This window comes from Pseudophryne corroboree, chromosome 2 (assembly GCF_028390025.1).
Source record: "Pseudophryne corroboree isolate aPseCor3 chromosome 2, aPseCor3.hap2, whole genome shotgun sequence".
In the NCBI taxonomy this organism is placed as follows: domain Eukaryota; kingdom Metazoa; phylum Chordata; class Amphibia; order Anura; family Myobatrachidae; genus Pseudophryne; species Pseudophryne corroboree.
The window spans coordinates 161,792,430-161,820,226 of record NC_086445.1 but is presented as its reverse complement, the minus strand read 5'-3'; the positions used below and the strand labels follow the sequence as shown (position 1 = coordinate 161,820,226).

Here is a 27,797-nt window from a genome sequence, read left to right as displayed (position 1 = left end):
TATGCCTTTTGGAATCCGCATCACCTGACCACTGCCTCGTCCATAACCCTCTTCTGGCAGAAATGGACAGCGCACTTACTCTTGATGCCAGTCGGCAAATATCCCTCTGTGCATCACGCATATATAAAAATGCATCTTTTAAATGCAATATAGTCAGTAATATACTGTCCCTATCCAAGGTATCAATATTTTCAGTCAGGGAATCCGAGCAAGCCACCCCAGCACTGCACATCCAGGCTGAGGCGATTGCTGGTCGCAGTATAACACCAGTATGTGTGTATATACATTTTAGATATTCTCCTGCTTTCTGTCAGCAGGTTCCTTAAGGGCGGCCGTATCAGGAGACGGTAGTGCCACCTGTTTTGACAAGCGTGTGAGCGCTTTATCCACCCTAGGGGGTGTTTCCCAACGTGCCCTATCCTCTGGCGGGAAAGGGTATGATGCCAATAACTTTTTAGGAATTATCAGTTTTTTTTATCGGGGGAAACCCACGCTTCATCACACACTTCATTTAATTCATCAGATTCAGGAAAAACTACGGGTAGTTTTTTCTCACCAAACATAATACCCTTTTTAGTGGTACTTGTAATCTCAGAAATGTGTAAAACATCTTTCATTGCCTCAATCATGTAACGTGTGGCCCTACTGGAAGTCACATTCGTCTCTTCACCGTCGACACTGGAGTCAGTATCCGCGTCGGCATCTGTATCTGCCATCTGAGGTAACGGGCGCTTTAGAGCCCCTGATGGCCTTTGAGACGCCCCGACAGGCCCAAGCTGAGTAGCCGGCTGTCTCATGTCATCAACTGTCTTTTGTAAAGAGCTGACACTGTCACGTAAGTCCTTCCATAAACCCATCCACTCAGGTGTCGACCCCCTAGGGGGTGACATCAACATTACAGGCAATTGCTCCGCCTCCACATCAGCTTCCTCCTCATACATGTCGACACAAACGTACCGGCACACAGCACACACACAGGGAATGCTCTAATAGAGGACAGGACCCCACTAGCCCTTTGGGGAGACCGAGGGAGAGTATGCCAGCACACACCAGAGCGCTATATATAGACAGGAATACCACTATATAACGTGCTTTTCCCTTTATAGCTGCTGTTATTATCAAAACTGCACCAAATTAGTGCCCCCCCTCTCTTTTTTACCCTTTTCTGTAGTGCAGGACTGCAGGGGAGAGTCAGGGAGACGTCCTTCCAGCGGAGCTGTGATGGAAAATGGCGCCCGTGTGCTGAGGAGATAGGCTCCGCCCCCTTCTCGGTGGCCTTTTCTCCGGCTTTTTGCTGTATTCTGGCAGGGGTTAAAATACATCCATATAGCCCCGGGGGTTATATGTGGTGTATTTTCGCCAGCCAAGGTGTTTACATTGCTGCTCAGGGCACCCCCCCCTAGCGGCCTGCACCCTCAGTGACCGGAGTGTGAAGTGTGCCTGAGGAGCAATGGCGCACAGCTGCAGTGCTGTGCGCTACCTTGTTGAAGACTGATGTCTTCTGCCGCCGATTTTTCCGGACCTCTTCTTGCTTCTGGCTCTGTAAGGGGGCCCGGCGGCGCGGCTCTGGGACCGGACTCCGAGGCTGGGCCTGTGTTCGGTCCCTCTGGAGCTAATGGTGTCCAGTAGCCTAAGAAGCCCAAGCTGGCTGCAAGCAGGCAGGTTCGCTTCTTCTCCCCTTAGTCCCTCGATGCAGTGAGCCTGTTGCCAGCAGGTCTCACTGAAAATAAAAAACCTAAAACTAAACTTTTTCTAAGAAACTCAGGAGAGCCTCCTAGAATGCACCCTTCTCGGCCGGGCACAAAAATCTAACTGAGGCTTGGAGGAGGGTTATAGGGGGAGGAGCCAGTGCACACCGGGTAGTCCTAAAGATTTTACTTTTGTGCCCAGTCTCCTGCGGAGCCGCTATTCCCCATGGTCCTTACGGAGTTCCCAGCATCCACTAGGACGTCAGAGAAATGTACAATTTTTGGCGGGGGCTCATACATACACACATAAGAATTTACTTACCGATAATTCTATTTCTCGTAGTCCGTAGTGGATGCTGGGGACTCCGTCAGGACCATGGGGAATAGCGGCTCCGCAGGAGACAGGGCACAAAAACAAAGCTTTAGGATTAGGTGGTGTGCACTGGCTCCTCCCCCCATGACCCTCCTCCAAGCCTCAGTTAGGATACCGTGCCCGGACGAGCGTACACAATAAGGAAGGATATTGAATCCCGGGTAAGACTCATACCAGCCACACCAATCACACCGTATAACTTGTGATCTGAACCCAGTTAACAGTATGACAAACGTAGGAGCCTCTGAACAGACGGCTCACAACAAATAACAACCCGATTTTTTTGTAACAATAACTATGTACAAGTATTGCAGACAATCCGCACTTGGGATGGGCGCCCAGCATCCACTACGGACTACGAGAAATAGAATTATCGGTAAGTAAATTCTTATTTTCTCTAACGTCCTAAGTGGATGCTGGGGACTCCGTCAGGACCATGGGGATTATACCAAAGCTCCCAAACGGGCGGGAGAGTGCGGATGACTCTGCAGCACCGAATGAGAGAACTCAAGGTCCTCCTCAGCCAGGGTATCAAATTTGTAGAATTTTGCAAACGTGTTTGCCCCTGACCAAGTAGCAGCTCGGCAGAGTTGTAATGCCGAGACCCCCCGGGCAGCCGCCCAGGATGAGCCCACTTTCCTTGTGGAATGGGCCTTGACAGATTTAGGTTGTGGCAAGCCTGCCACAGAATGTGCAAGTTGAATTGTGCTACAAATCCAACGAGCAATCGTCTGCTTAGAAGCAGGAGCACCCATCTTGTTGGGTGCATACAATATAAACAGTGAGTCAGACTTTCTGACTCCCGCCGTTCTTGAAATATATATTTTCAATGCCCGGACCACGTCCAACAACTTGGAATCCTCCAACTCGTTAGTAGCCGCAGGCACCACAATAGGCTGGTTCAGGTGAAACGCTGACACCACCTTAGGCAGAAAATGAGGACGCGTCCGCAGTTCTGCCCTGTCCGTATGGAAAATCAGATATGGGCTCTTATATGATAAAGCCGCCAATTCTGATACTCTCCTGGCTGAAGCCAGGGCCAGTAGCATGGTTACTTTCCATGTAAGATACTTCAACTCCACCGATTTGAGCGGCTCAAACCAATGGGATTTGAGAAAATCCAAGACTACATTAAGATCCCACGGTGCCACTGGGGGCACAACCGGGGGCTGTATATGTAGTACTCCTTTTACAAAAGTCTGGACTTCAGGAACTGAAGCCAATTCTTTCTGGAAGAAAATCGACAGGGCCGAAATTTGAACCTTAATGGACCCCAATTTGAGGCCCATAGACAATCCTGTTTGCAGGAAATGTAGGAATCGACCCAGTTGAAATTCCTCCGTGGGGGCCTTCCTGGCCTCACACCACGCAACATATTTTCTCCAAATGCGGTGATAATGTTGTGCAGTCACCTCCTTCCTGGCTTTTACCAGTGTAGGAATGACCTCTTCCAGAATGCCTTTTTCCCTTAGAATTCGGCGTTCAACCGCCATGCCGTCAAACGCAGCCGCGGTAAGTCTTGGAATAGACACGGTCCCTGCTGAAGCAGGTCCCGTCTTAGAGGTAGAGGCCACGGATCCTCCGTGAGCATCTCTTGAAGTTCCGGGTACCAAGTTCTTCTTGGCCAATCCGGAGCCACTAGTATCGTTCTTACTCCCTTTTGCCGTATAATTCTCAGTACTTTTGGTATGAGAGGCAGAGGAGGGAACACATACACTGACTGGAACACCCACGGTGTTACCAGAGCGTCCACAGCTATTGCCTGAGGATCTCTTGACCTGGCGCAATACCTGTCCAGTTTTTTGTTGAGGCGGGACGCCATCATATCCACCATTGGTTTTTCCCAACGGTTCACAATCATGTGGAAGACTTCTGGATGAAGTCCCCACTCTCCCGGGTGTAGATCGTGTCTGCTGAGGAAGTCTGCTTCCCAGTTGTCCACTCCCGGAATGAATACTGCTGACAGTGCTATCACATGATCTTCCGCCCAGCGAAGAATCCTTGCAGCTTCTGCCATTGCTGTCCTGCTTCTTGTGCCGCCCTGTCTGTTTACGTGGGCGACTGCCGTGATGTTGTCCGACTGGATCAACACCGGCTGACCCTGAAGCAGGGGTTTTGCCAGACTTAGAGCATTGTAAATCGCTCTTAGCTCCAGTATATTTATGTGAAGAGACATCTCCAGGCTTGACCATACTCCCTGGAAGTTTCTTCCCTGTGTGACCGCTCCCCAGCCTCTCAGACTGGCATCCGTGGTCACCAGGACCCAGTCCTGTATGCCGAATCTGCGGCCCTCTAACAGATGAGCACTCTGCAACCACCACAGAAGAGACACCCTTGTCCGTGGCGATAATGTTATCCGCTGATGCATCTGCAGATGCGATCCGGACCATTTGTCCAGCAGATCCCACTGAAAAGTTCGTGCGTGGAATCTGCCGAATGGAATCGCTTCGTAAGAAGCCACCATCTTTCCCAGGACTCTTGTGCATTGATGCAGACACTGTCCCTGGTTTTAGGAGGTTCCTGACAAGTTCGGATAACTCCCTGGCTTTCTCCTCCGGAAGAAACCTTTTTCTGAACCGTGTCCAGAATCATTCCCAGGAACAGCAGACGTGTCGTCGGGGTCAACTGAGATTTTGGAAAATTCAGAATCCACCCGTGTTGTTGCAGCACTAGTTGGGTTAGTGCTACTCCGTCTTCCAGCTGTTCTCTGGACCTTGCCCTTATCAGGAGATCGTCCAAGTAAGGGATAATTAATACGCCTCTTCTTCGTAGAAGGATCATCATTTCGGCCATTACCTTGGTAAAGACCCGAGGTGCCGTGGACAATCCAAACGGCAGCGTCTGAAACCGATAATGACAGTTTTGCACCACGAACCTGAGGTACCCTTGATGTGAAGGGCAAATTGGGACATGCAGGTAAGCATCCTTTATGTCCAGGGACACCATAAAGTCCCCTTCTTCCAGATTCGCTATCACTGCTCTGAGTGACTCCATCTTGAACTTGAATTTTTGTATGTACAGGTTCAAAGATTTCAGATTTAGAATAGGTCTTACCGAGCCGTCCGGCTTCGGTACCACAAATAGCGTGGAGTAATACCCCTTTCCCTGTTGTAGGAGGGGTACCTTGACTATCATCTGCTGAGAAAACAGCTTGTGAATGGCTTCCAATACCGTCGCCCTGTCTGAGGGAGACGTTGGCAAAGCAGACTTTAGGAACCGGCGAGGGGGAGACTTCTCGAATTCCAACCTGTAACCCTGAGATACTACCTGCAGAATCCAGGGGTCCACCTGTGAGCAAGCCCACTGTGCGCTGAAATTCTTGAGTCGACCCCCCACCGCTCCTGAGTCCGCTTGTAAGGCCCCAGCGTCATGCTGAGGGCTTTGCAGAACCCTGGGAGGGCTTCTGTTCCTGGGCAGGGGCTGCTTGCTGCCCTCTCTTACCCCTTCCTCTGCCCCGAGGCAGATATGACTGTCCTTTTGTCCGCTTGTTCTTATAGGACCGAAAGGACTGCGGCTGAAAAGACGGTGTCTTTTTCTGTTGGGAGGGGGTCTGAGGTAAAAAAGTGGATTTTCCGGCAGTTGCCGTGGCCACCAGATCCGATAGACCGACGCCAAATAATTCCTCCCCTTTATACGGCAATACTTCCATATGTCGTTTGGAATCCGCATCACCTGACCACTGTCGCGTCCATAAACTCCTTCTGGCAGATATGGACATCGCATTTACTCTCGATGCCAGAGTGCAAATATCTCTCTGCGCATCTCGCATATAAAGGAAAGCATCCTTTAATTGCTCTATAGTCAATAAAATAAGAATTTACTTACCGATAATTCTATTTCTCGGAGTCCGTAGTGGATGCTGGGGTTCCTGAAAGGACCATGGGGAATAGCGGCTCCGCAGGAGACAGGGCACAAAAAGTAAAGCTTTAGGATCAGGTGGTGTGCACTGGCTCCTCCCCCTATGACCCTCCTCCAAGCCAGTTAGGTACTGTGCCCGGACGAGCGTACACAATAAGGGAGGAATTTTGAATCCCGGGTAAGACTCATACCAGCCACACCAATCACACCGTACAACTTGTGATCTAAACCCAGTTAACAGTATGATAACAGCGGAGCCTCTGAAAAGATGGCTCACAACAATAATAACCCGATTTTTGTAACTATGTACAAGTATTGCAGATAATCCGCACTTGGGATGGGCGCCCAGCATCCACTACGGACTCCGAGAAATAGAATTATCGGTAAGTAAATTCTTATTTTCTCTATCGTCCTAGTGGATGCTGGGGTTCCTGAAAGGACCATGGGGATTATACCAAAGCTCCCAAACGGGCGGGAGAGTGCGGATGACTCTGCAGCACCGAATGAGAGAACTCCAGGTCCTCTTTTGCCAGGATATCAAATTTGTAGAATTTTACAAACGTGTTCTCCCCTGACCACGTAGCTGCTCGGCAGAGTTGTAATGCCGAGACCTCTCGGGCAGCCGCCCAAGATGAGCCCACCTTCCTTGTGGAATGGGCCTTAACCGATTTAGACTGTGGCAGGCCTGCCTCAGAATGTGCAAGTTGAATTGTGTTACAAATCCAACGAGCAATCGCCTGCTTAGAAGCAGGCGCACCCAACTTGTTGGGTGCATACAGTATAAACAGCGAGTCAGATTTTCTGACTCCAGCTGTCCTGGAACATATTTTCAGGGCCCTGACAACTCCTAGCAACTTGGAGTCCTCCAAGTCCCTAGTAGGTGCAAGGCACCACAATAAGCTGGTTCAGGTGAAACACTGACACCACCTTAGGGAGAGAACTGGGGACGAGTCCGCAGCTCTGCCCTGTCCGAATGGACAAACAGATATGGGCTTTTTTGAGAAAAAACCACCAATTTGACACTCGCCTGGTCCAGGCCAGGGCCAAGAGCATGGTCACTTTTTATGTGAGATGCTTCAAATCCACATATTTGACTGGTTTTAAACCAATGTGATTTGAGGAATCCCAGAACTACGTTGAGATCCCACAGTGCCACTGGAGGCACAAAAAAGGGGTTTGTATATGCAATACTCCCTTGACAAACTTCTGGACTTCAGGAACCGAAGCCAATTCTTTCTGGAAGAAAATTTACAGGGCCGAATTTGAACCTTAATGGACCCCAATTTGAGGCCCATAGACACTCCTGTTTGCAGGAAATGCAGGAAACGACCGAGTTGAAATTTCTTTGTGGGGCCTTCCTGGCCTCACACCACGCAACATATTTTCGCCACACGTGGTGATAATGTTGTGCGGTCACCTCCTTTCTGGCTTTGACCAGGGTAGGAATGACCTCTTCCGGAATGCCTTTTTTCCCTTAGGATCCGGCTTTCCATCGCCATGCCGACAAACGCAGCTGCGGTAAGTCTTGGAACAGACATGGTACTTGCTGAAGCAAGTCCCTTCTTAGCGGCAGAGGCCATAAGACCTCTGTAAGCATCTCTTGAAGTTCCGGGTACCAAGTCCTTCTTGGCCAATCCGGAGCCATGAGTATAGTTCTTACTCCTCTACGTCTTATAATTCTCAGCACCTTAGGTATGAGAAGCAGAGGAGGGAACACATACACCGACTGGTACACCCACGGTGTTACCAGAACGTCCACATCTATTGCCTGAGGGTCTCTTGACCTGGCGCAATACCTGTCCCGTTTTTTGTTCAGACGGGACGCCATCATGTCCACCTTTGGTATTTCCCAACGGTTTACAATCATGTGGAAAAAACTTCTCAATGAAGTTTCCACTCTCCCGGGTGGAGGTCGTGCTGAGGAAGTCTGCTTCCCAGTTTCCATTCCCGGGATGAAAAACTGCTGACAGTGTTATCACATGATTTTCCGCCCAGCGAAAAGTCCTTGCAGTTTCTGCCATTGCCCTCCTGCTTCTTGTGTCGCCCTGTCTGTTTACGTGGGCGACTGCCGTGATGTTTTTCCCACTGGATCAATACCGGCTGACCTTGAAGCAGAGGTCTTGCTAAGCTTAGAGCATTATAAATTTACCCTTAGCTCCAGTATATTTATGTGGAGAAAAGTCTCCATACTTGATCACACTCCCTGGAAATTTTTTCCTTGTGTGACTGCTCCCCAGCCTCTCAGGCTGGGCTCCGTGGTTACCAGCATCCAATTCCGAATGCCGAATCTGCTGCCCTCTAGAAGATGAGCACTCTATAACCACCACAGGAGAGACACCCTTGTCCTTGGATATTGGGTTATCCGCTGATGCATCTGAAGATGCGATCCGGACCATTTGTCCAGCAGATCCCACTGAAAAGTTCTTACGTGAAATCTGCCGAATGGAATTGCTTCGTAGGAAGCCACCATTTTTACCAGGACCCTTGTGCAATGATGCACTGTTTTTAGGAGGTTCCTGACTTGCTCGGATAACTCCCTGGCTTTCTCTTCCGGGAGAAACACCTTTTTCTGGACTGTGTCCAGAATCATCCCTAGGCACAGCAGACGTGTCGTCGGGATCAGCTGCGATTTTGGAATATTTAGAATCCACCCGTGCTGATTGTAGCAGTATCCGAGATAGTGCTACTCCGACCTCCAACTGTTCCCTGGACTATGCCCCTATCAGGAGATCGTCCAAGTAAGGGATAATTAAGACGCCTTTTCTTCGAAGGAGAATCATCAATTCGGCCATTACCTTGGTAAAGACCCCAGGGTGCCGTGGACAATCCAAACGGCAGCGTCTGAAACTGATAGTGACAGTTCTGCACCACGAACCTGAGGTACCCTTAGTGAGAAGGGCAAATTTGGGACATAGAGGTAAGCATCCCTGATGTCCCGGGACACTATATAGTCCCCTTATTCCTGGTTCGTTATCACTGCTCTGAGTGACTTCATCTTAATTTGAACCTTTGTAAGTGTTCAAAAAAATTTTTTTAGAATAAGTCTCACCTAGCCTTCTGGCTTCAGTACCACAATATAGTGTGGAATAATACCCCTTTTCTGTAGTAGGAGGGGTAATTTAATTATCACCTGCTGGGAATACAGCTTGTGAATTTTTTCCCATACTACCTCCTTGTCGGAGGGAGACTTGGTAAAGCAGACTTCAGGAGCCTGCGAAGGGGAAACGTCTCGACATTCCCATCTGTACCCCCGGGATACTACTTGTAGGATCCAGGGGTCCTGTACGGTCTCAGCGCCATGCTGAGAACTTGTCAGACGCGGTGGAACGCTTCTGTTCCTGGGAATGGGCTGCCTGCTGCAGTCTTCTTCCCTTTCCTCTATCCCTGGGCAGATATGATTTTATAGGGACGAGAGGACTGAGGCTGAAAAGACGGTGTCTTTTTCTGCAGAGATGTGACTTAGGGTAAAAAACGGTGGATTTTCCAGCAGTTGCCGTGACCACCAGGTCCGATGGACCGACCCCAAACAAGTCCTCTTCCTGTATACGGCCATACTGTGCCGTTTGGAATCTGCATCACCTGACCACTGTCGTGTCCATAACATCTTCTGGCAGTTATGGACATCGCGTTTATTCATGATGCCAGAGTGCAAATATCCCTCTCTGCATCTCGCATATATAGAAATGCTCTATAGTCAATAAAATACTGTCCCTGTCAAGGGTATCAATATTTTTAGTCAGGGAATCCGACCAAGCCACCCTAGCTCTGCACATCCAGGCTGAGGCGATCGCTGGCCGCAGTATAACACCAGTATGTGTGTATATACTTTTTATTATATTTTCCAGCCTTGTCAGCTGGTCCTTGAGGACGGCCCTATCTATAGACGGTACCGCCACTTGTTTTGATAAGCGTGTGAGCGCCTTATCCACCTTAAAGGGTGTTTCCCAACGCGCCCTAACTTCTGGCGGGAAAGGGTATACCGCCCATAATTTTCTATCGGGGGGAACCCACGCATCATCACACACTTTATTTAATTTATCTGATTCAGGAAAAACTATGGTAGTTTTTTCACATCCCACATAATACCCTCTTTTGTGGTACTTGTAGTATCAGAAATACGTAACACCTCCTTCTTTGCCTTTAACGTGTGGCCCTAATAAGGAATACGTTTGTTTATTCACCGTCGACACTGAATTCAGTGTCCCTGTCTGTGTCTGTGTCGACCGACTAAAGTAAACGGGCGTTTTAAAACCCTTGACGGTGTTTTTGAGACGTCTGGACCGTACTAATTGTTTGTCGGCCGTCTCATGTCGTCAACCGACCTTGCAGCGTGTTGACATTATCACGTAATTTCCTAAATAAGCCATCCATTCCGGTGTCGACTCCCTAGAGAGTGACATCACCATTACAGGCAATTGCTCCGCCTCCTCACCAACATCGTCCTCCTACCTGTCGACACACACGTACCGACACACAGCACACACACAGGGAATGCTCTGATAGAGGACAGGACCCACTAGCCCTTTGGAGAGACAGAGGGAGAGTTTGCCAGCACACACCAAAAACGCTATAATTATATAGGGACAACCTTATATAAGTGTTTTCCCTTATAGCATCTTAATATATATATAAGCATATCGCCAAATTAGTGCCCCCCCTCTCTGTTTTAACCCTGTTTCTGTAGTGCAGTGCAGGGGAGAGCCTGGGAGCCTTCCCTCCAGCCTTTCTGTGAGGGAAAATGGCGCTGTGTGCTGAGGAGATAGGCCCCGCCCCTTTTTCAGCGGCCTCGTCTCCCGCTCTTAACGGATTCTGGCAGGGGTTAAATATCTCCATATAGCCTCCGGAGGCTATATGTGAGGTATTTTTAGCCAAAATAGGTATTCATTTGCCTCCCAGGGCGCCCCCCTCCCAGCGCCCTGCACCCTCAGTGACTGCCGTGTGAAGTGTGCTGAGAGGAAAATGGCGCACAGCTGCAGTGCTGTGCGCTACCTTTAGAAGACTGAGGAGTCTTCTGCCGCCGATTCTGGACCTCTTCTTATTTCAGCATCTGCAAGGGGGCCGGCGGCAAGGCTCCGGTGACCATCCAGGCTGTACCTGTGATCGTCCCTCTGGAGCTGATGTCCAGTAGCCAAGAAGCCAATCCATCCTGCACGCAGGTGAGTTCACTTCTTCTCCCCTAAGTCCCTCGTTGCAGTGATCCTGTTGCCAGCAGGACTCACTGTAAAATAAAAAACCTAAGCTAAACTTTCCTAAGCAGCTCTTTAGGAGAGCCACCTAGATTGCACCCTTCTCGGCCGGGCACAAAAATCTAACTGGCTTGGAGGAGGGTCATAGGGGGAGGAGCCAGTGCACACCACCTGATCCTAAAGCTTTACTTTTTGTGCCCTGTCTCCTGCGGAGCCGCTATTCCCCATGGTCCTTTCAGGAACCCCAGCATCCACTAGGACGATAGAGAAAATACTGTCCCTATCCAGGGTATCAATATTTTCAGTCAGGGAATCCAACCAGACGACCCCAGCGCTGCACATCCAGGCTGAGGCGATGGCTGGTCGCAGTATAACACCAGTATGTGTGTATATACTTTTTAGGGTAGTTTCCAGTCTCCTATCCGCTGGATCCCTGAGGGCGGCCGTATCAGGAGACGGTAACGCCACTTGTTTTGATAAGCGTGTGAGCGCCTTATCCACCCTAGGGGGTGTTTCCCAGCGCGCCCTAACCTCTGGCGGGAAAGGGTATAATGCTAATAACTTTTTTGAAATTAGCATTTTTCTATCTGGGTTAACCCACGCTTCATCACATACATCATTTAATTCCTCTGATTCAGGAAAAACTACAGGTAGTTTTTTCACCCCCCACATAATACCCCTTTTTGTGGTACTTGCAGTATCAGAGATATGCAAAGCCTCCTTCATTGCCGTGATCATATAACGTGTGGCCCTACTTGAAAATACGTTTGTTTCATCACCGTCGACACTAGATTCAGTGTCAGTGTCTGGGTCTGTGTCGACCGACTGAGGTAAAGGGCGCTTTACAGCCCCTGACGGTGTCTGAGACGCCTGGGCAGGTACTAACTGGTTTCCCGGCCGTCTCATGTCGTCAACTGATTTTTGTAATGTGCTGACATTATCACGTAATTCCATAAACAAAGCCATCCATTCCGGTGTCGACTCCCTGGGGGGTGACATCACCATTATCGGCAATTGCTCTGCCTCCACGCCAACATCGTCCTCATACATGTCGACACATACGTACCGACACACAGCAGACACACAGGGAATGCTCTTATCGAAGACAGGACCCCACTAGCCCTTTGGGGAGACAGAGGGAGAGTTTGCCAGCACACACCCAAGCGCTATAATATATATGGGAACAACCTTATATAAGTGTTGTTCCTTATAGCAGCTTAAATATATCCAATATATCGCCAAAAACTGCCCCCCCTCTCTGTTTTACCCTGTTTCTGTAGTGCAGTGCAGGGGAGAGTCCTGGGAGCCTTCCTCACAGCGGAGCTGAGCAGGAAAATGGCGCTGTGTGCTGAGGAGAATAAGCCCCGCCCCCTATTTCGGCGGGCTTTCCTCCCGTAGTTTTAGATAACTGGCATGGGTTAAATACATACATATAGCCTTAATGGCTATATGTGATGTATTCTTTTGCCATAAGGTATTAAAATATTGCTGCCCAGGGCGCCCCCAGCAGCGCCCTGCACCCTCCGTGATCGCTTGGTGTGAAGTGTGTGACAACAATGGCGCACAGCTGCAGTGCTGTGCGCTACCTTCATGAAGACTGAAGAGCCTTCTGCCGCCTGTTTCCGGACCTTCAATCTTCAGCATCTGTAAGGGGGGTCGGCGGCGCGGCTCCGGGACGAACCCCAGGGTGAGACCTGTGTTCCGACTCCCTCTGGAGCTAATGGTGTCCAGTAGCCTAAGAATCCAATCCATCCTGCACGCAGGTGAGTTGAAATTCTCTCCCCTAAGTCCCTCGATGCAGTGAGCCTGTTGCCAGCAGGACTCACTGAAAATAAAAAACCTAAAAAACTTTTTCTAAGCAGCTCTTTAAGAGAGCCACCTAGATTGCACCCTGCTCGGACGGGCACAAAAACCTAACTGAGGCTTGGAGGAGGGTCATGGGGGGAGGAGCCAGTACACACCACCTAATCCTAAAGCTTTATTTTTGTGCCCTGTCTCCTGCGGAGCCGCTGTTCCCCATGGTCCTGACGGAGTCCCCAGCATCCACTTAGGACGTTAGAGAAATATATATATACACACATACACACACACATACAGTGCCCAACTGTATATATGCTAAACTTTTGCCAAAGAGGTCCCAATTGCTGCCCTGGGCGCCCCCCCCCTGCGCCCTTACAGTGACCGGAGTATGTGAGGTGTGTGGGAGCAATGGCGCACAGCTGCAGTGCTGTGCGTTACCTCAGTGGAGAACGGAGTCTTCTGCCGCCGATTTGAAGTCTTCTTTGCTTCTCAAACTCACCCGGCTTCTGTCTTCCGGCTCTGCGAGGGGGGACGGCGGCGCGGCTCTGGGATCGGACGGCGAGGGTGAGATCCTGCATACGATCCCTCTGGAGCTAATGGTGTCCAGTAGCCTAAGAAGCAGGACCTAGCTTCAGAGAGTAGGGCTGCTTCTCTCCCCTCTGTCCCTCGATGCAGGGAGTCTGTTGCCAGCAGAGCTCCCTGAAAATAAAAAAAACTAACAAAATACTTTCTCTCAGCAAACTCAGGAGAGTTCACTGAAAAGCACCCAGCTCGTCTGGGCACAGTATCAAACTGAGGTCTGGAGGAGTGGCATAGAGGGAGGAGCCAGAGCACACCAGAACCTAAATTCTTTCTTAAAGTGCCCATGTCTCCTGCGGAGCCTGTCTATCCCCATGGTCCTTACGGAGTCCCCAGCATCCACTAGGACGTTAGAGAAATGGTATCCCTATCTAGGGTATCAATGTCAGCTGACAAGGTATCTGTCCAAGCTGCTACAGCGCTACAAACCCAAGCCGACGCTATTGCCGGTCTGAGCAAAGCACCCGTATGTGTATAAATTGATTTTAAGGTAGTTTCCTGTCTGCGATCAGCAGGATCCTTGAGGGCTGCCATGTCTGGAGACGGTAGCGCCACCTTCTTGGACAAGCGCGTTAAAGCCTTGTCCACCCTGGGCGATGATTCCCACAGTACCCTGTCCTGTGGAGGGAAAGGATACGCCATAAGAATCCTCTTGGGAATCTGCAGTTTTTTGTCTGGAGTTTCCCAAGCTTTTTCAAATGACGCATTCAGCTCATGAGATGGGGGGAAAGGTTACCTCAGGATTCTTTTCCTTAAACATGCATACCCTCGTGTCAGGGACAGAGGGGTCATCTGTGATATGCAAAACATCTTTTATTGCAATAATCATATAATGAATACTTTTGGCCACCCTTGGGTGTAACCTCGCATCATCGTAGTCGACACTGGAGTCAGAATCCGTGTCGGTATCAGAGTCTGCTACTTGGGACAGGGGACGTCTCTGAGACCCTGAAGGGCCCTGTGACACAGTCGAAGCCATGGATTGACTCCCTGTTTTATCCCTGGACTGCTTTGTCCAATCTCTTATGTAATAAAGACACATTTGCATTTAAAACATTCCACATATCCAACCAATCAGGTGTCGGCGTTGCAGACGGAGACACCACAATCATCTGCTCCACCTCCTCCTTAGATGAGCCTTCCGCTTCAGACATGCCGACACACACGTACAGACACCCCCACACACTCAGGGATATATCTATATGGAGACAGTCCCCCAATAAGGCCCTTTGGAGAGACAGAGAGAGAGTATGCCAGCACACACCCAGCGCCACCTGACACTGGAATAAAATCCCAGTCAGTACAGCGCTTTTATATCACTCACTGCGCCAATTAAATGTGCCCCCCCCCCCACTCTTCTTTGCCCTCTGTAACCGTGTTCAGCAGGGGAGAGTCCGGGGAGCCAGCTTCTCTGCAGTGTGCTGTGGAGAAAATGACGCTGGTTAGTGCTGGAGTATCAAGCTCACACCCTCACCGGCGGGCTTCGGTCCCGCTCAAATTATTTATACTGGCGAGGGTTTTTCAATATACCGTCTCTGCAGTATCTAAACTATCTGCCAGTGTCCCTTGAGGTTTATATTGCTACCCAGGGCGCCCCCCCCCCCTCGCGCCCTGCACCCGTACAGTGCCCGCTGTGTGTGTGTGTATGTGTGGGAGCAATGGCGCGCAGCGTTACCGCTGCGCATTATCTCAGTGAAGATCTGAAGTCTTCTGCCGCCTTTGAAGTCTTCTTTTCCTCTTAATACTCACCCGGCTTCTATCTTCCGGCTCTGTGAGGAGGACGGCGGCGCGGCTCCGGGACGAACGGCGAGGGTGAGACCTGCGTTCCGACCCTCTGGAGCTAATGGTGTCCAGTAGCCTAAGAAGAGCCTATCATTTAAGTAGGTCTGCTTCCCTCCCCTCAGTCCCACAATGCAGGGAGCCTGTTGCCAGCAGTGCTCCCTGAAAATAAAAACCTAGCAAAAAGTATTTTTCAGAGAAACTCAGGAGAGCTCCTCTGCAGTGCACCCAGTCTCCTCTGGGCACATGATCTAACGGAGGTCTGGAGGAGGGGCATAGAGGGAGGAGCCAGTGCACACCCATTCTAAAGTCTTTAGAGTGCCCATGTCTCCTGCGGAGCCCGTCTATACCCCATGGTCCTAACGGAGTCCCCAGCATCCTCTAGAACGTAAGAGAAAAATATATATAAGACTTGGGGTAGACACTGTACCCCGAAAAGGTTAGGGCCAAGTACACTTGTACCTCAGACAATATTAGAATCTATTCTGCTAGTAAGATCTAAGGCTAGAGAGGCCAACATTTCACACTTTTCCTTCTATAAATGGTGTAAAAAATGTCAAACTTTTACAGTTATTTGACATCTGATGAATACTAAACATTACTAATGTCCAAGTGTGTTAGGGAAGTTTTATGCTGAACGACACCAGTGTAATAGGAGTAGACACAAGGCGGTGTGCAAGTTTTGGTCCTTCCCAGATACTCCTCTCGGCAGTCCTGAGTTGATTTACCAGTTACCACAGTAATGGACAGACTTCTGCACATTAGCTGATCTGCCATTATTGCGCTTAAGTTACTACCAGAGCCGGCCTTAGGCATAGGCAAACTAGGCAAATGCCTAGGACATTTGGTATGCTTAGGGGCACCAGCAGCTTCTGCGGATTAAAATAATATGCGGCATGCCTATATTCTGTGTGCGACTGCGTCTGTATCTGCATACGAGATGCTACGTTACAGTATATGCCTGGAAATCACTAATGTATGCAGATACAGCCGCAGTCACACACAGAATATAGGCATGCTGCATATCATTTTAATCAGCAGAAGCTGCTTGTGCTCCTAGACACATAGTAATGCAAATAATATGAGATTTTCATAAACAAAAGGCGCCTGATGTTAGCAGAGCTGCCAGCTGACTCATGCCAGGCATCTCCTGCAGAACTTGCAGCGGTGCTAGTGGGCACCAGCCAAAATCTTGCCTAGGGCATCATATTGGTTAGGGCCGGCTCTGGTTACTACAAAACAGGTATTTAAGAGGTCAGGAGAAATGTGGACATAGATCGTATAGTTAGCCCAGAACAGCCCATTATGGGTGAAATACCTCATCAATTAACTTCTGACACTCTCCAAATATCTGGTGGACTCTCAGAGTGAACATCTCCTGCTCATCCTCTTCAGCCATGGTTGCCCAGTACAGCTGGCGGGTTTCTTCTTTTGGTTCCTCAGGCTCCGTTTTAATCTCAGGCTCTGCTTTCTGCAGTCGGCATGCAGGAGGTACGAGCACAGCTAACGGGGGCCGCTTCATCACCTTTCCTTTGGATGCTCTCCATTCTGCCAGGCGAGCCCTGAGGGTAGGAGACCAAGAATGAGATCACAGGGCCTAATTCAGACCTGATCGCTGGGCTGCTAAATTTGTTCCCCCCAAAGTGTATATTCGCCCTGTGCAAGTGTGTGATTGCATGTGTACAACGTGCTATAAATATCCCTCAGTCAGCGTACAGCTGCAAATCTGTTTGCACCTCACTCACCATCTAATGGTTTTTACCAGTGTGTGCAGCCTGTGCGTAGTCCAGGACTTACTCCGACAGTGCGATCATAACGGGCTGATCAGGGCCGGAGCTGATGTCACACACCCTCCTTGAAATCGCTTGGGAATGCCTGCCTTATACTGTATAACCTTATGTACACTCACAGTAACAGAGGTTCCTCCCCCATCATTAAGATGCAGGGTGCGGTTTGGCCGGTGGGAATTTTGCAGAGAGGGTAGAGTGCACTGTTGGACATAACTACCTGTGTACAGTAGCTGACTGAGTGGGCAACATCTGTAAATCTTTAAAAATTATATTTTCCAGCAACATTACCCTGACTTTCTGGGGAGAAAACTGCACATCGACTGACCCATTAATATGTCTCTCCGTCAGCTGAGGGGGGACACAGATTATCTGGGTGGTCTTCTGGTTGCCGAATGTCAGGATCACGGCGCACAGTATACCGGCGCCGGAATCCCGACACCCGGCATACCGACACATTCTCCCTCGTGGGGCTCCACGACCCCCCTGGAGAAAGGAAAAAAATAGTGTGGTGCGCCACCGTGGCAAGCCCATTTGCGCTCGCCACGCTGTCGGTATGCCGACGGTCGGGCTCCCGGCGCCGGTATGCTGGTCGCCGGGAGCCCGGCCGCCGGCAAGCCATACTACACCCAGATTATCTATGGTGAGGTCAAACAGTATACAGCTGGCGAGAGGAACACATTGATCACCATTGCCAGCAACACTTCTATAGTACAGTTTAAACTTGCTGAAGAGAACATGTGAATGCATTGGTACTCTGTGCTAGTGTGTCGGGTGGACCATACTACTATCCTGCATGTGTGCCCTGAAGAGGCCCTGTTCCTTCAAACCCATAAACAGCCCATGAACTATATAGAACAGGGACTCCACAGAAGAGGAGCAGGAATGTCAGACTTCACATATAGCAGATCATTAATCTTACAGGTAGTATGTGATGTGGGAGGGGAAAGGTATGGGTCATTAGGTCGACCACTATTTGTCGACACGGTCACTAGGTCGACATGGAAAAGGTTGACATTTTTTTCCTCCTTTTTTGGCGTTTTCTACATGAAGTGATGGAGAACCCCAATTAGTGCACAGTGTCCCCTCGCATGGCTCGCTATGCTTCGGGCAAGGTGCCTCGCTCTGTTGTCGCTGCGCTGGGCACAGGTTGCTATTCCCAAGCGTAGTCCACGTGGATCGTAAAGTATAAAGAAGAAAAAAAAAAAAGGCGAAGAACTCATGTCGACCCTTTTCCACGTCGACATAGTGACCACGTCGACCAATAGTGGTCGACCTAATGACCGTATCCAGAGGAGGGAGACGTCGCCCATTGCTACGACTTTGCCATTACAAATGCATCATTAAAAACCAAGTCACAAATCTATATTTCTTACATAGAAACATAGAATTTGACGGCAGATACGAACCACTTGGCCTATCTAGTCCGCCCGGTTTTTTTATTTTTTATCCTTTAGGCAATCTTAACCCTGTTTGAACCTTAATTCTTTGTAAGGATATTCATATGCCTAGCCCAAGCATGTTTAAACTGCTCTACAGTTTTAGCCTCTACCACCTCTGATGGGAGGCTATTCCACTTGTCCACTACCCTTTCTGTAAAGTAATTTTTCCTTAAATTTCCCCTGAACCTCCTCCCCTCCAGTCTCAGTGTATGTCCTCGAGTTCTAATACTTCTCTTCCTTTGAAGAATGTTTCCCTCCTGAACTTTGTTAAGAACCTTGATATATTTGAAAGTTTCTATCATGTCCCCCCCCCTTTCCCTTCTCTCCTCCAAACCATACATATTAAGATCTTTTAGCTTTCCGGGTAAGTTTTGTGATGTAGGCCATGCACCATTTTAGTTGCCCTTCTTTGTACACTGTCTAATGTATTTATATCCTTCTGGAGATATGGTCTCCAGAACTGGACACAGTATTCCAGATAGGGCTGTACCAATGACCTATACAGTGGCATTATCACTTCTTTTTCCCCGCTACTTGCCTTTCTCATTGCTTTGTTGCATTGCTTTCCTGCCTTCAAGTCACTTGAAACAGTGACTCCTAAATCCCGTTCCTCTTCAGTAGTTTCCATTATAGTACCCTTGATACTATATTTAGCCTTTGGGTTTTTGGGACCCAAGTGCATGATTTTGCATTTTTTTTTAGCATTAAACTGTAGTTGCCACGTTCTTGACCATTTCTCAAGCCTACCTAGGTCATCAATCATTTGTTTTACCCCTCCCGGTGTCTACATTGTTGCATATCTTTGTATCATCTGCAAAAAGGCATACTTTCCCTTCAATACTATTTGCAATGTCACCAACAAAGATATTAAAGAGAACTGGACCAAGTACAGATCCCTGGGGTACTCCACTGGTAACATTTCCCTCCATAGATTGCACTCCATTAACTACAACTGTCTGTCTCCTATCCTGCAACCAGGTTCTTATCCATTTAACTGTTTAATAATCCACCCCCACGCTTTCAAGTTTATTTAGCAGTCTGATGTGGGACAGTGTCAAATGCCTTACTAAAGTCTAGATATGCTAGATCTACAGCTCCCCCTTGATCTATTATTTTCGTCAGAGACAAAAAAAATAAGAATTTACTTACCGATAATTCTATTTCTCATAGTCCGTAGTGGATGCTGGGGACTCCGTAAGGACCATGGGGAATAGCGGCTCCGCAGGAGACTGGGCACATCTAAAGAAAGCTTTAGGACTATCTGGTGTGCACTGGCTCCTCCCCCCATGACCCTCCTCCAAGCCTCAGTTAGGATACTGAGCCCGGACGAGCGTACACAATAAGGAAGGATTTTGAATCCCGGGTAAGACTCATACCAGCCACACCAATCACACCGTATAACCTGTGATCTGAACCCAGTTAACAGCATGATAACAGAGGAGCCTCTGAAAGATGGCTCACAACAATAATAACCCGATTTTTGTAACAATAACTATGTACAAGTATTGCAGACAATCCGCACTTGGGATGGGCGCCCAGCATCCACTACGGACTATGAGAAATAGAATTATCGGTAAGTAAATTCTTATTTTCTCTAACGTCCTAAGTGGATGCTGGGGACTCCGTAAGGACCATGGGGATTATACCAAAGCTGCCAAACGGGCGGGAGAGTGCGGATGACTCTGCAGCACCAAATGAGAGAACTCAAGGTCCTCCTCAGCCAGGATATCAATTTTGTAGAATTTTACAAACGTATTTGCTCCTGACCAAGTAGCTGCTCGGCAAAGTTGAAAAGCAGAGACCCCTCGGGCAGCCGCCCCAAGACGAGCCCACCTTCCCCGTGGAGTGGGCATTTACAGATTTTTGGCTGTGGCAGGCCTGCCACAGAATGTGCAAGCTGAATTGCACTACAAATCCAACGAGCAACAGTCTGCCCAGAAGCAGGAGCACCCAGCTTGTTGGGTGCATACAGGACAAACAGTGAGTCAGATTTCCCGACTCCAGCCGTCCTGGAAACATATTTTCAGGGCACTGACAACGTCTAGCAACTTGGAGGCCTCCAAGTCCCTAGTAGCCGCAGGCACCACAAATAGGTCGGTTCAGGTGAAACGCTGAAACCACCTTGGGGAGAAACTGAGGACGAGTCCTCAATTCCTCCCTGTCCGAATGGAAAATCAGATAAGGGCCTTTTCAGGATAAAGCCGCCAATTCTGACACGCGCCCGGCCCAGGCCAGGCCAGGGCCAACAGCATGACCACTTTTCATGTGAGATACCTCAACTCCACAGATTTAAGTGGTTCAAACCAATGTGACCCTCGGAACCCAAAACTACATTGAGATCCCAAAGTGCCACTGGAGGCACAAAAGGAGGCTGTATATGCAGCACCCCCTCCACAAACGTCTGAACCTCAGGGACTGAAGCCAGTTCTCTCTGGAAGAAAATTGACAGGGCCGAAATTCGAACCCTAATGGACCCCAATTTCAGGCCCATAGACACTCCTGTTTGCAGGAAATGTAGGAATCGACCCAGTTGAATTTCCTCCGTCGGGCCTTACTGGCCTCGCACCACATTTTCGCCAATTGCGGTGATAATGTTTTTGCGGTTACATCCTTCCTGGCTTTGATCAGGATAGGGATGACTTCATCCGGAATGCCCTTTTTTCCTTCAGGATCCGGCGTTCAACCGCCATGCCGTCAAACGCAGCCGCGGTAAGTCCCGGAACAGACAGGGTCCCTGCTGGAGCAGGTCCCCTCTGAGAGGTAGAGGCCACGGATCCTCCGTGAGCACCTCTTGAAGTTCCGGTCACCAAGTCCTTCTTGGCCAATCCGGAACCACGAATATAGTGCTTACTCCTCTCCATCTTATCAATCTCAGTACCTTGGGTATGAGAGGCAGAGGAGGGAACACATACCCTGACTGGTACACCCACGGTGCTACCAGAGCGTCCACAGCTTATTGCCCAAGGGTCCCCGGACCTGGCGCAATACCTGTCGAGCTTTTAATCATGTGGAAGACTTCTGGGTAAAGTCCCCACTCTCCCGGGTGGAGGTCGTGCTGAGGAAGTCTGCTTCCCAGTTGTCCACTCCCGGAATGAATACTGCTGACAGTGCTATCACATGATTTTCCGCCCAGCGAAAAATCCTTGCAGCTTCTGTCATTGCCCTCCTGCTTCTTGTGCCACCCTGTCTGTTTACGTGGGTGACTGCCGTGATGTTGTCCGACTGGATCAACACCGGCTGACCTTGAAGCAGAGGTCTTGCTAAGCTTAGAGCATTGTAAATGTCCCTTAGCTTCAGGATATTTATGTGAAGTGATGTCTCCAGGCTTGACCATAAGCCCTGGATATTCCTTCCCTGTGTGACTGCTCCCCAGCCTCGCAGGCTGGCATCCGTGGTCACCAGGACCCAGTCCTGAATGCCTAATCTGCGGCCCTCTAGAAGATTAGCACTCTGCAACCACCACAGGAGGGACACCCTTGTCCTTGGTGACAGGGTTATCCGCTGATGCATCTGAAGATGCGACCCGGACCATTTGTCCAGCAGGTCCCACTGGAAAGTTCTTGCGTGGAATCTGCCGAATGGGATTGCTTCGTAGGAAGCCACCATTTTACCCAGAACCCTTGTGCATTGATGCACTGAGACTTGGCTCGGTTTTAGGAGGTTCCTGACTAGCTCGGATAACTCCCTGGCTTTCTCCTCCGGGAGAAACACCTTTTTCTGGACTGTGTCCAGGATCATCCCTAGGAACAGAAGACACGTCGTCGGAACCAGGTGCGATTTTGGAATATTGAGAATCCAATCGTGCTGCCGCAACACTACCTGAGATAGTGCTACACCGACCTCCAACTGTTCCCTGGATCTTACCCTTATCAGGGAATTGTCCAAGTAAGGGATAACTAAAATTCACTTCCTTCGAAGGAATATCATCATTTCGGCCATTACCTTGGTAAAGACCCGGGGTGCCGTGGACCATCCATACGGCAGCGTCTGAACTGATAGTGACAGTTCTGTACCATAAACCTGAGGTACCCTTGGTGAGAAGGGTAAATTTTGACATGAAGGTAAGCATCCTTGATGTCCCGAGACATCATGTAGTCCCCTTCTTCCAGGTTCGCAATCACTGCTCTGAGTGACTCAATCTTGAATTTGAACCTCTGTATGTAAGTGTTCAAAGATTTTAGATTTAGAATCGGTCTCACCGAGCCGTCCGGCTTCGGTACTACAACAGTGTGGAATAATACCCCGTTCCCTGTTGCAGGAGGGGTATCTTGATTATCACCTGCTGGGAATACAGCTTGTGAATGGCTTCCAAAACTGTCTCCCTGTCAGAAGGAGACATCGGTAAAGCCGACTTTAGGAAACGGCGAGGGGGAGACGTCTCGAATTCTAATTTGTACCCCTGAGATATCACCTGAAGGATCCAGGGGTCTACTTGCGAGTGAGCCCACTGCGCGCTGAAATTCATTGAGACGGGCCCCCCACCGTGCCTGATTCTGCTTGTAAAGCCCCAGCGTATACTGAGGGCTTGGCAGAGGCGGGAAAGGGTTTCTGTTCCTGGGAACTGGCTGATTTCTGCAGCCTTTTTCCTCTCCCTCTGTCACGGGGCAGAAATGAGGAACCTTGTCCACTAAAAGACTGCGCCTGATAATACGGCGTCTTCTCATGTTGAGAGGCGACCTGGGGTACAAACGTGGAATTTCCAGCTGTTGCCGTGGCCACCAGGTCTGAAAGACCGACCCCAAATAACTCCTCCCCTTAATAAAGCAATACTTCCAAATGCTGTTTGGAATACGCATCACCTGACCACTGACGTGTCCATAACCCTCTACTGGTAGAAATGGACAACGCGCTTAGACTTGATGCCAGTCGGCAAATATTCCGCTGTGCATCACGCATATATAGAAATGCATCTTTTAAATGCTCTATAGGCAAAAATATACTGTCCCTATCTAGGGTATCAATATTTTCAGTCAGGGAATCCGACCACGCCATACCAGCACTGCACATCCAGGCTGAGGCGATTGCTGGTCGCAGTATAACACCAGTATGTGTGTAAATACCTTTTAGGATACCCTCCTGCTTTCTATCAGCAGGATCCTTAAGGGCGGCCATCTCAGGCGAAGGTAGAGCCCTTACAAGCGTGTGAGCGCTTTATCCACCCTAGGGGGTGTTTCCCAACGCACCCTAACCTCTGGCGGGAAAGGATATAATGCCAATAACATTTTAGAAATCATCAGTTGTTATCGGGGGAAACCCACGCATCATCACACACCTCATTTAATTTCTCAGATTCAGGAAAACTACAGGTAGTTTTTCCTCACCGAACATAATACCCCTTTTTTGGTGGTACTCGTATTATCAGAAATGTGTAAAACATTTTTCATTGCCTCAATCATGTAACGTGTGGCCCTACTGGAAGTCACATTCGTCTCTTCACCGTCGACACTGGAGTCAGTATCCGTGTCGGCGTCTATATCTGCCATCTGAGGTAACGGGCGCTTTAGAGCCCCTGACGGCCTATGAGACGTCTGGACAGGCACAAGCTGAGTAGCCGGCTGTCTCATGTCAACCACTGTCTTTTATACAGAGCTGACACTGTCACGTAATTCCTTCCAACAGTTCATCCACTCAGGTGTCGACCCCCTAGGGGGTGACCACTATTACAGGCAATCTGCTCCGTCTCCACATCATTTTTCCCCTCATACATGTCGACACAAAAGTACCAACATACAGCACACACACAGGGAATGCTCTGATAGAGGACAGGACCCCACTAGCCCTTTGGGGAGACAGAGGGAGAGTTTGCCAGCACACACCAGAGCGCGATATATATATATATATATATATATATATATATATATATATATATATATATATATATATATATATATATATATATATATATATATATATATATATATATATATATATACACACACACATACATACATACATACACACACAGGGATAACCTTATATAAAAGTGTTTTTCCCCTTATAGCTGCTGTATAGTTAATACTGCGCCTAATTAGTGCCCCCCTCTCTTTTTTAACCCTTTCTGTAGTGTAGTGACTGCAGGGGAGAGCCAGGGGAGCTTCCCTCCAACGGAGCTGTGAGGGAAAATGGCGCCAGTGTGCTGAGGAGATAGGCTCCGCCCCTTTTTCGCGGACTTTTCTCCTGCTTTTTTTATGGATTCTGGCAGGGGTTAAAATTCATCCATATAGCCCTGGGGGCTATATGTGATGTATTTTCGCCAGCCAAGGTGTTTTTATTGCGTCTCAGGGCGCCCCCCCCCCAGCGCCCTGCACCCTCAGTGACCGAAGTGTGCTGAGAGCAATGGCGCACAGCTGCAGTGCTGTGCGCTACCTTGTTGAAGACAGGACGTCTTCTGCCGCCGATTTTCCGGACCTCTTCTGCCTTCTGGCTCTGTAAGGGGGCCGGCGGCGCGGCTCTGGGACCCATCCAAGCTGGGCCTGTGATCGTCCCTCTGGAGCTAATGTCCAGTAGCCTAAGAAGCCCAATCCACTCTGCACGCAGGTGAGTTCGCTTCTTCTCCCCTTAGTCCCTCGATGCAGTGAGCCTGTTGCCAGCAGGTCTCACTGAAAATAAAAAACCTAATCTAAAACTTTCACTAAGAAGCTCAGGAGAGCCCCTAGTGTGCACCCTTCTCGTTCGGGCACAGAGATCTAACTGAGGCTTGGAGGAGGGTCATGGGGGGAGAAAAGTCAATAAGATTTGTTTGGCATGATCTCCCACCAGTAAATCCATGCTGTTTTGGATCCTGTAAATTGTTTGATTTAAGATATTCCACAACTTTCTTTTAATAGTTTTTCCATTACTACTGATGTAAGGCTTACTGGTCTGTAGTTACTTGCTTCTTCCTTACTTCCACTTCTGTGCAGTGGAACTACATTTGCTCTTTTCCAGTCCTCTGGAATTGCACTTGTATTTAGTGACTGGTTAAATAATTCTGTTAAAGGTGTAACCAGCACATCTTTTAGCTCTGTGAGTATCCTTGGGTGTATCCCATCTGGCCCCATTGATTTATCCACTTTTAGTTTTGAAAGTTCTGTTAGGACCTTCTCCTCTGTAAATGTACTTTGATCTACCTTATTTTTATGAATGTCCTTGCAACTTACCTGTGGCCCCATCCCTTCTCCTTCTGTAGTAAATACTGAGAAAAAATAAATTATTTAGGTGATCTGCTGTTGCCTTGTCTCCCTCCACCAAATTCTCTCTCTCTGTCTTAAGTCTTATTATTCCTCCATTTGATTTTCTCCTTTCACTTATATACTTAAAAAAAAGCTTTGCCCCCTTTATTTACTGACTGGGCCATTTTCTCCTCAGCTTCTGCCTTTGCACGTCTGATCACTTTCTTAGCATCCTTCCGTCTGTCAAGAAATCAGTATTTTGGTACTTACCGATAAATCCCTTTCTCCTTCATCCACAGGGGCCACTGGAGTGCAGATACAATGGGGATATAGTAGGCAGTAACTGGAAGCTGGCACTTTAAATTTATAACCATGTGACTAGCTCCTCCCCAACTATGTCCCCCCTCTAAGCCAGTCTAGTTTAAACTGTGCCAGAGGAGAGCTGGAAAAGACCAACGTCAAAGTAGAGGAGGTTCGCTAAGCCAACTAAAACAAGATAATACCAAGGAAACCTGGAAACATAGTGAGAGGTGAACAAAATGTCCAGTCACACAGTGACATGCAAGCCGATAAGTGTAGAAGGAGGAAATAGCGCTGGGTGGGCGTCCAGTGGCCCCTGTGGAAATCGGAGAAAAGGGATTTATCGGTAAGTACCAAAATCCTGATTTCTCCTTCATCCACTAGGGGCTACTGGAGTGCAGATACAATGGGGACGTCCCAGAGCTCCCAAGACGGGAGGGAAAGCGCTGAGAGTCCTGCAAAACCGCTCGGCCAACCTGTGACACAGAGGCCGCAAAAATGTAAAATCCGTAAAACGTGATAAACATATGATGTCCCAACTAAGCGGCATCGCAAGATGAAGAATTCATGGAAACCCCGTGGACGGCCGCCCCAAAGGTACCCCAGAGCGCGTGGAGTGCGTCGAAATAGAAAACGGAGGATCTTGAGCAACCGCCAAATAAGGCCGTCTAATGATCAGACGTATCCAACGGCCCCACGTCTGCTGGGACCCCAGCCATCCAGGACGGGAGCACCGTACAGAATGGTCAGATTTATATGAAAAGCGGACATCACCCCTGGAAGAAAACGACAGCTGAGTATGAAGCTCAGCCGTAACCTTATTTGAAAAAGATGGGTTGCCGGTAGAGTACTCCCTGCAAAAGAGCCTGAACTTCCGGCAGCCAGGCTAATCTCCTTTAGAAGAAACACGAAAGAGCAGAGAACTGAAATTCAGGTCAACCTAGTTGAAGCGCAGCAGAGCAAACCACCCGGAGAAACCGAAGCGGTTAAATGAAAACCCGAAGGGAAAAACCCTCGTCAACGACACCAGGCCACATAAAGTTTCCAAAAGTGGCAACAGTGAGACGAGGTAATAGACTTACGATATTGGGGCCCAGTAGGTATAACCGAACTAGGGAACTCCGTCCTTCTGAGAAGGTCTCGTGAACAGCCACGCCGTTTAACGAAACCTGTGTAAGACTGAACAAAGATAAGGACCCTGTTGAAGTAGACATTCCCGCAGAGGGAGGAGCCAAGACTCCTCTACTGACAACAGGTGTAGGGAGGATCTCCAAGTCATGCGCGGCCAAAGTGGAGTCACCGGGAGGACTAGCGCGCATTCTCCCTTTATGTGTTGCAGAAAGTGAGGAAGAAACAGAAAAAGGAGGAAAGATAGACTAATCAGAAGTTCCAAGGAGCCGTGAGAGCATCCTCAGCTGCTGCCTGAGAGTAGTAAAAGGGTTGAAGAGTCAGTCGGAACGCCATGAGGTCGATCCGAGTTCCCCACCAACAGCGGACCAGCTGACAAAACTCCGGGGAATGTCCACTGACCCAGAACTGGAGGCTAGACCTGGAATGAAGATTGTCGTCCTCTGTTCAGAGGAGAATGTAGGTGACCTCTCCCAGGACCGCCACTTGGCTGAAGAGAGAGGGGAACTGGTCCCGAGGAAGGCAAAATCCTCTGACGAACCGAGTTGAGAACCATCCCTAAACACAGGACGAAGAGCATAAATGGGACCCGTGTCGAATCAGAAGATCCTGGATCCTCCGGATATTCAGAAGCAACCTAATCTACAGAGTGGGGTCCCAGCAGTGGATTGTCCAGTTAGGGAACAAACGTCACTCCCTGCCTATGAAGTAGTGTAAACCTGTGAC

The 27,797-nt window shown here is 49.0% G+C and overlaps 1 protein-coding gene across 1 annotated transcript in view; it reads right to left on the bottom strand.

Moving 5' to 3' along the window:
• The window catches only part of CKAP2 (cytoskeleton associated protein 2), a 112,726-nt gene that overhangs the window by 52,279 nt on the left and 32,650 nt on the right, over positions 1-27,797 (bottom strand). The window contains exon 5 of the mRNA XM_063951918.1: positions 16,582-16,825. Within this exon, the coding sequence (XP_063807988.1) occupies positions 16,582-16,825 (244 nt within the window). The remainder of the gene's footprint in view (positions 1-16,581; positions 16,826-27,797) is intronic.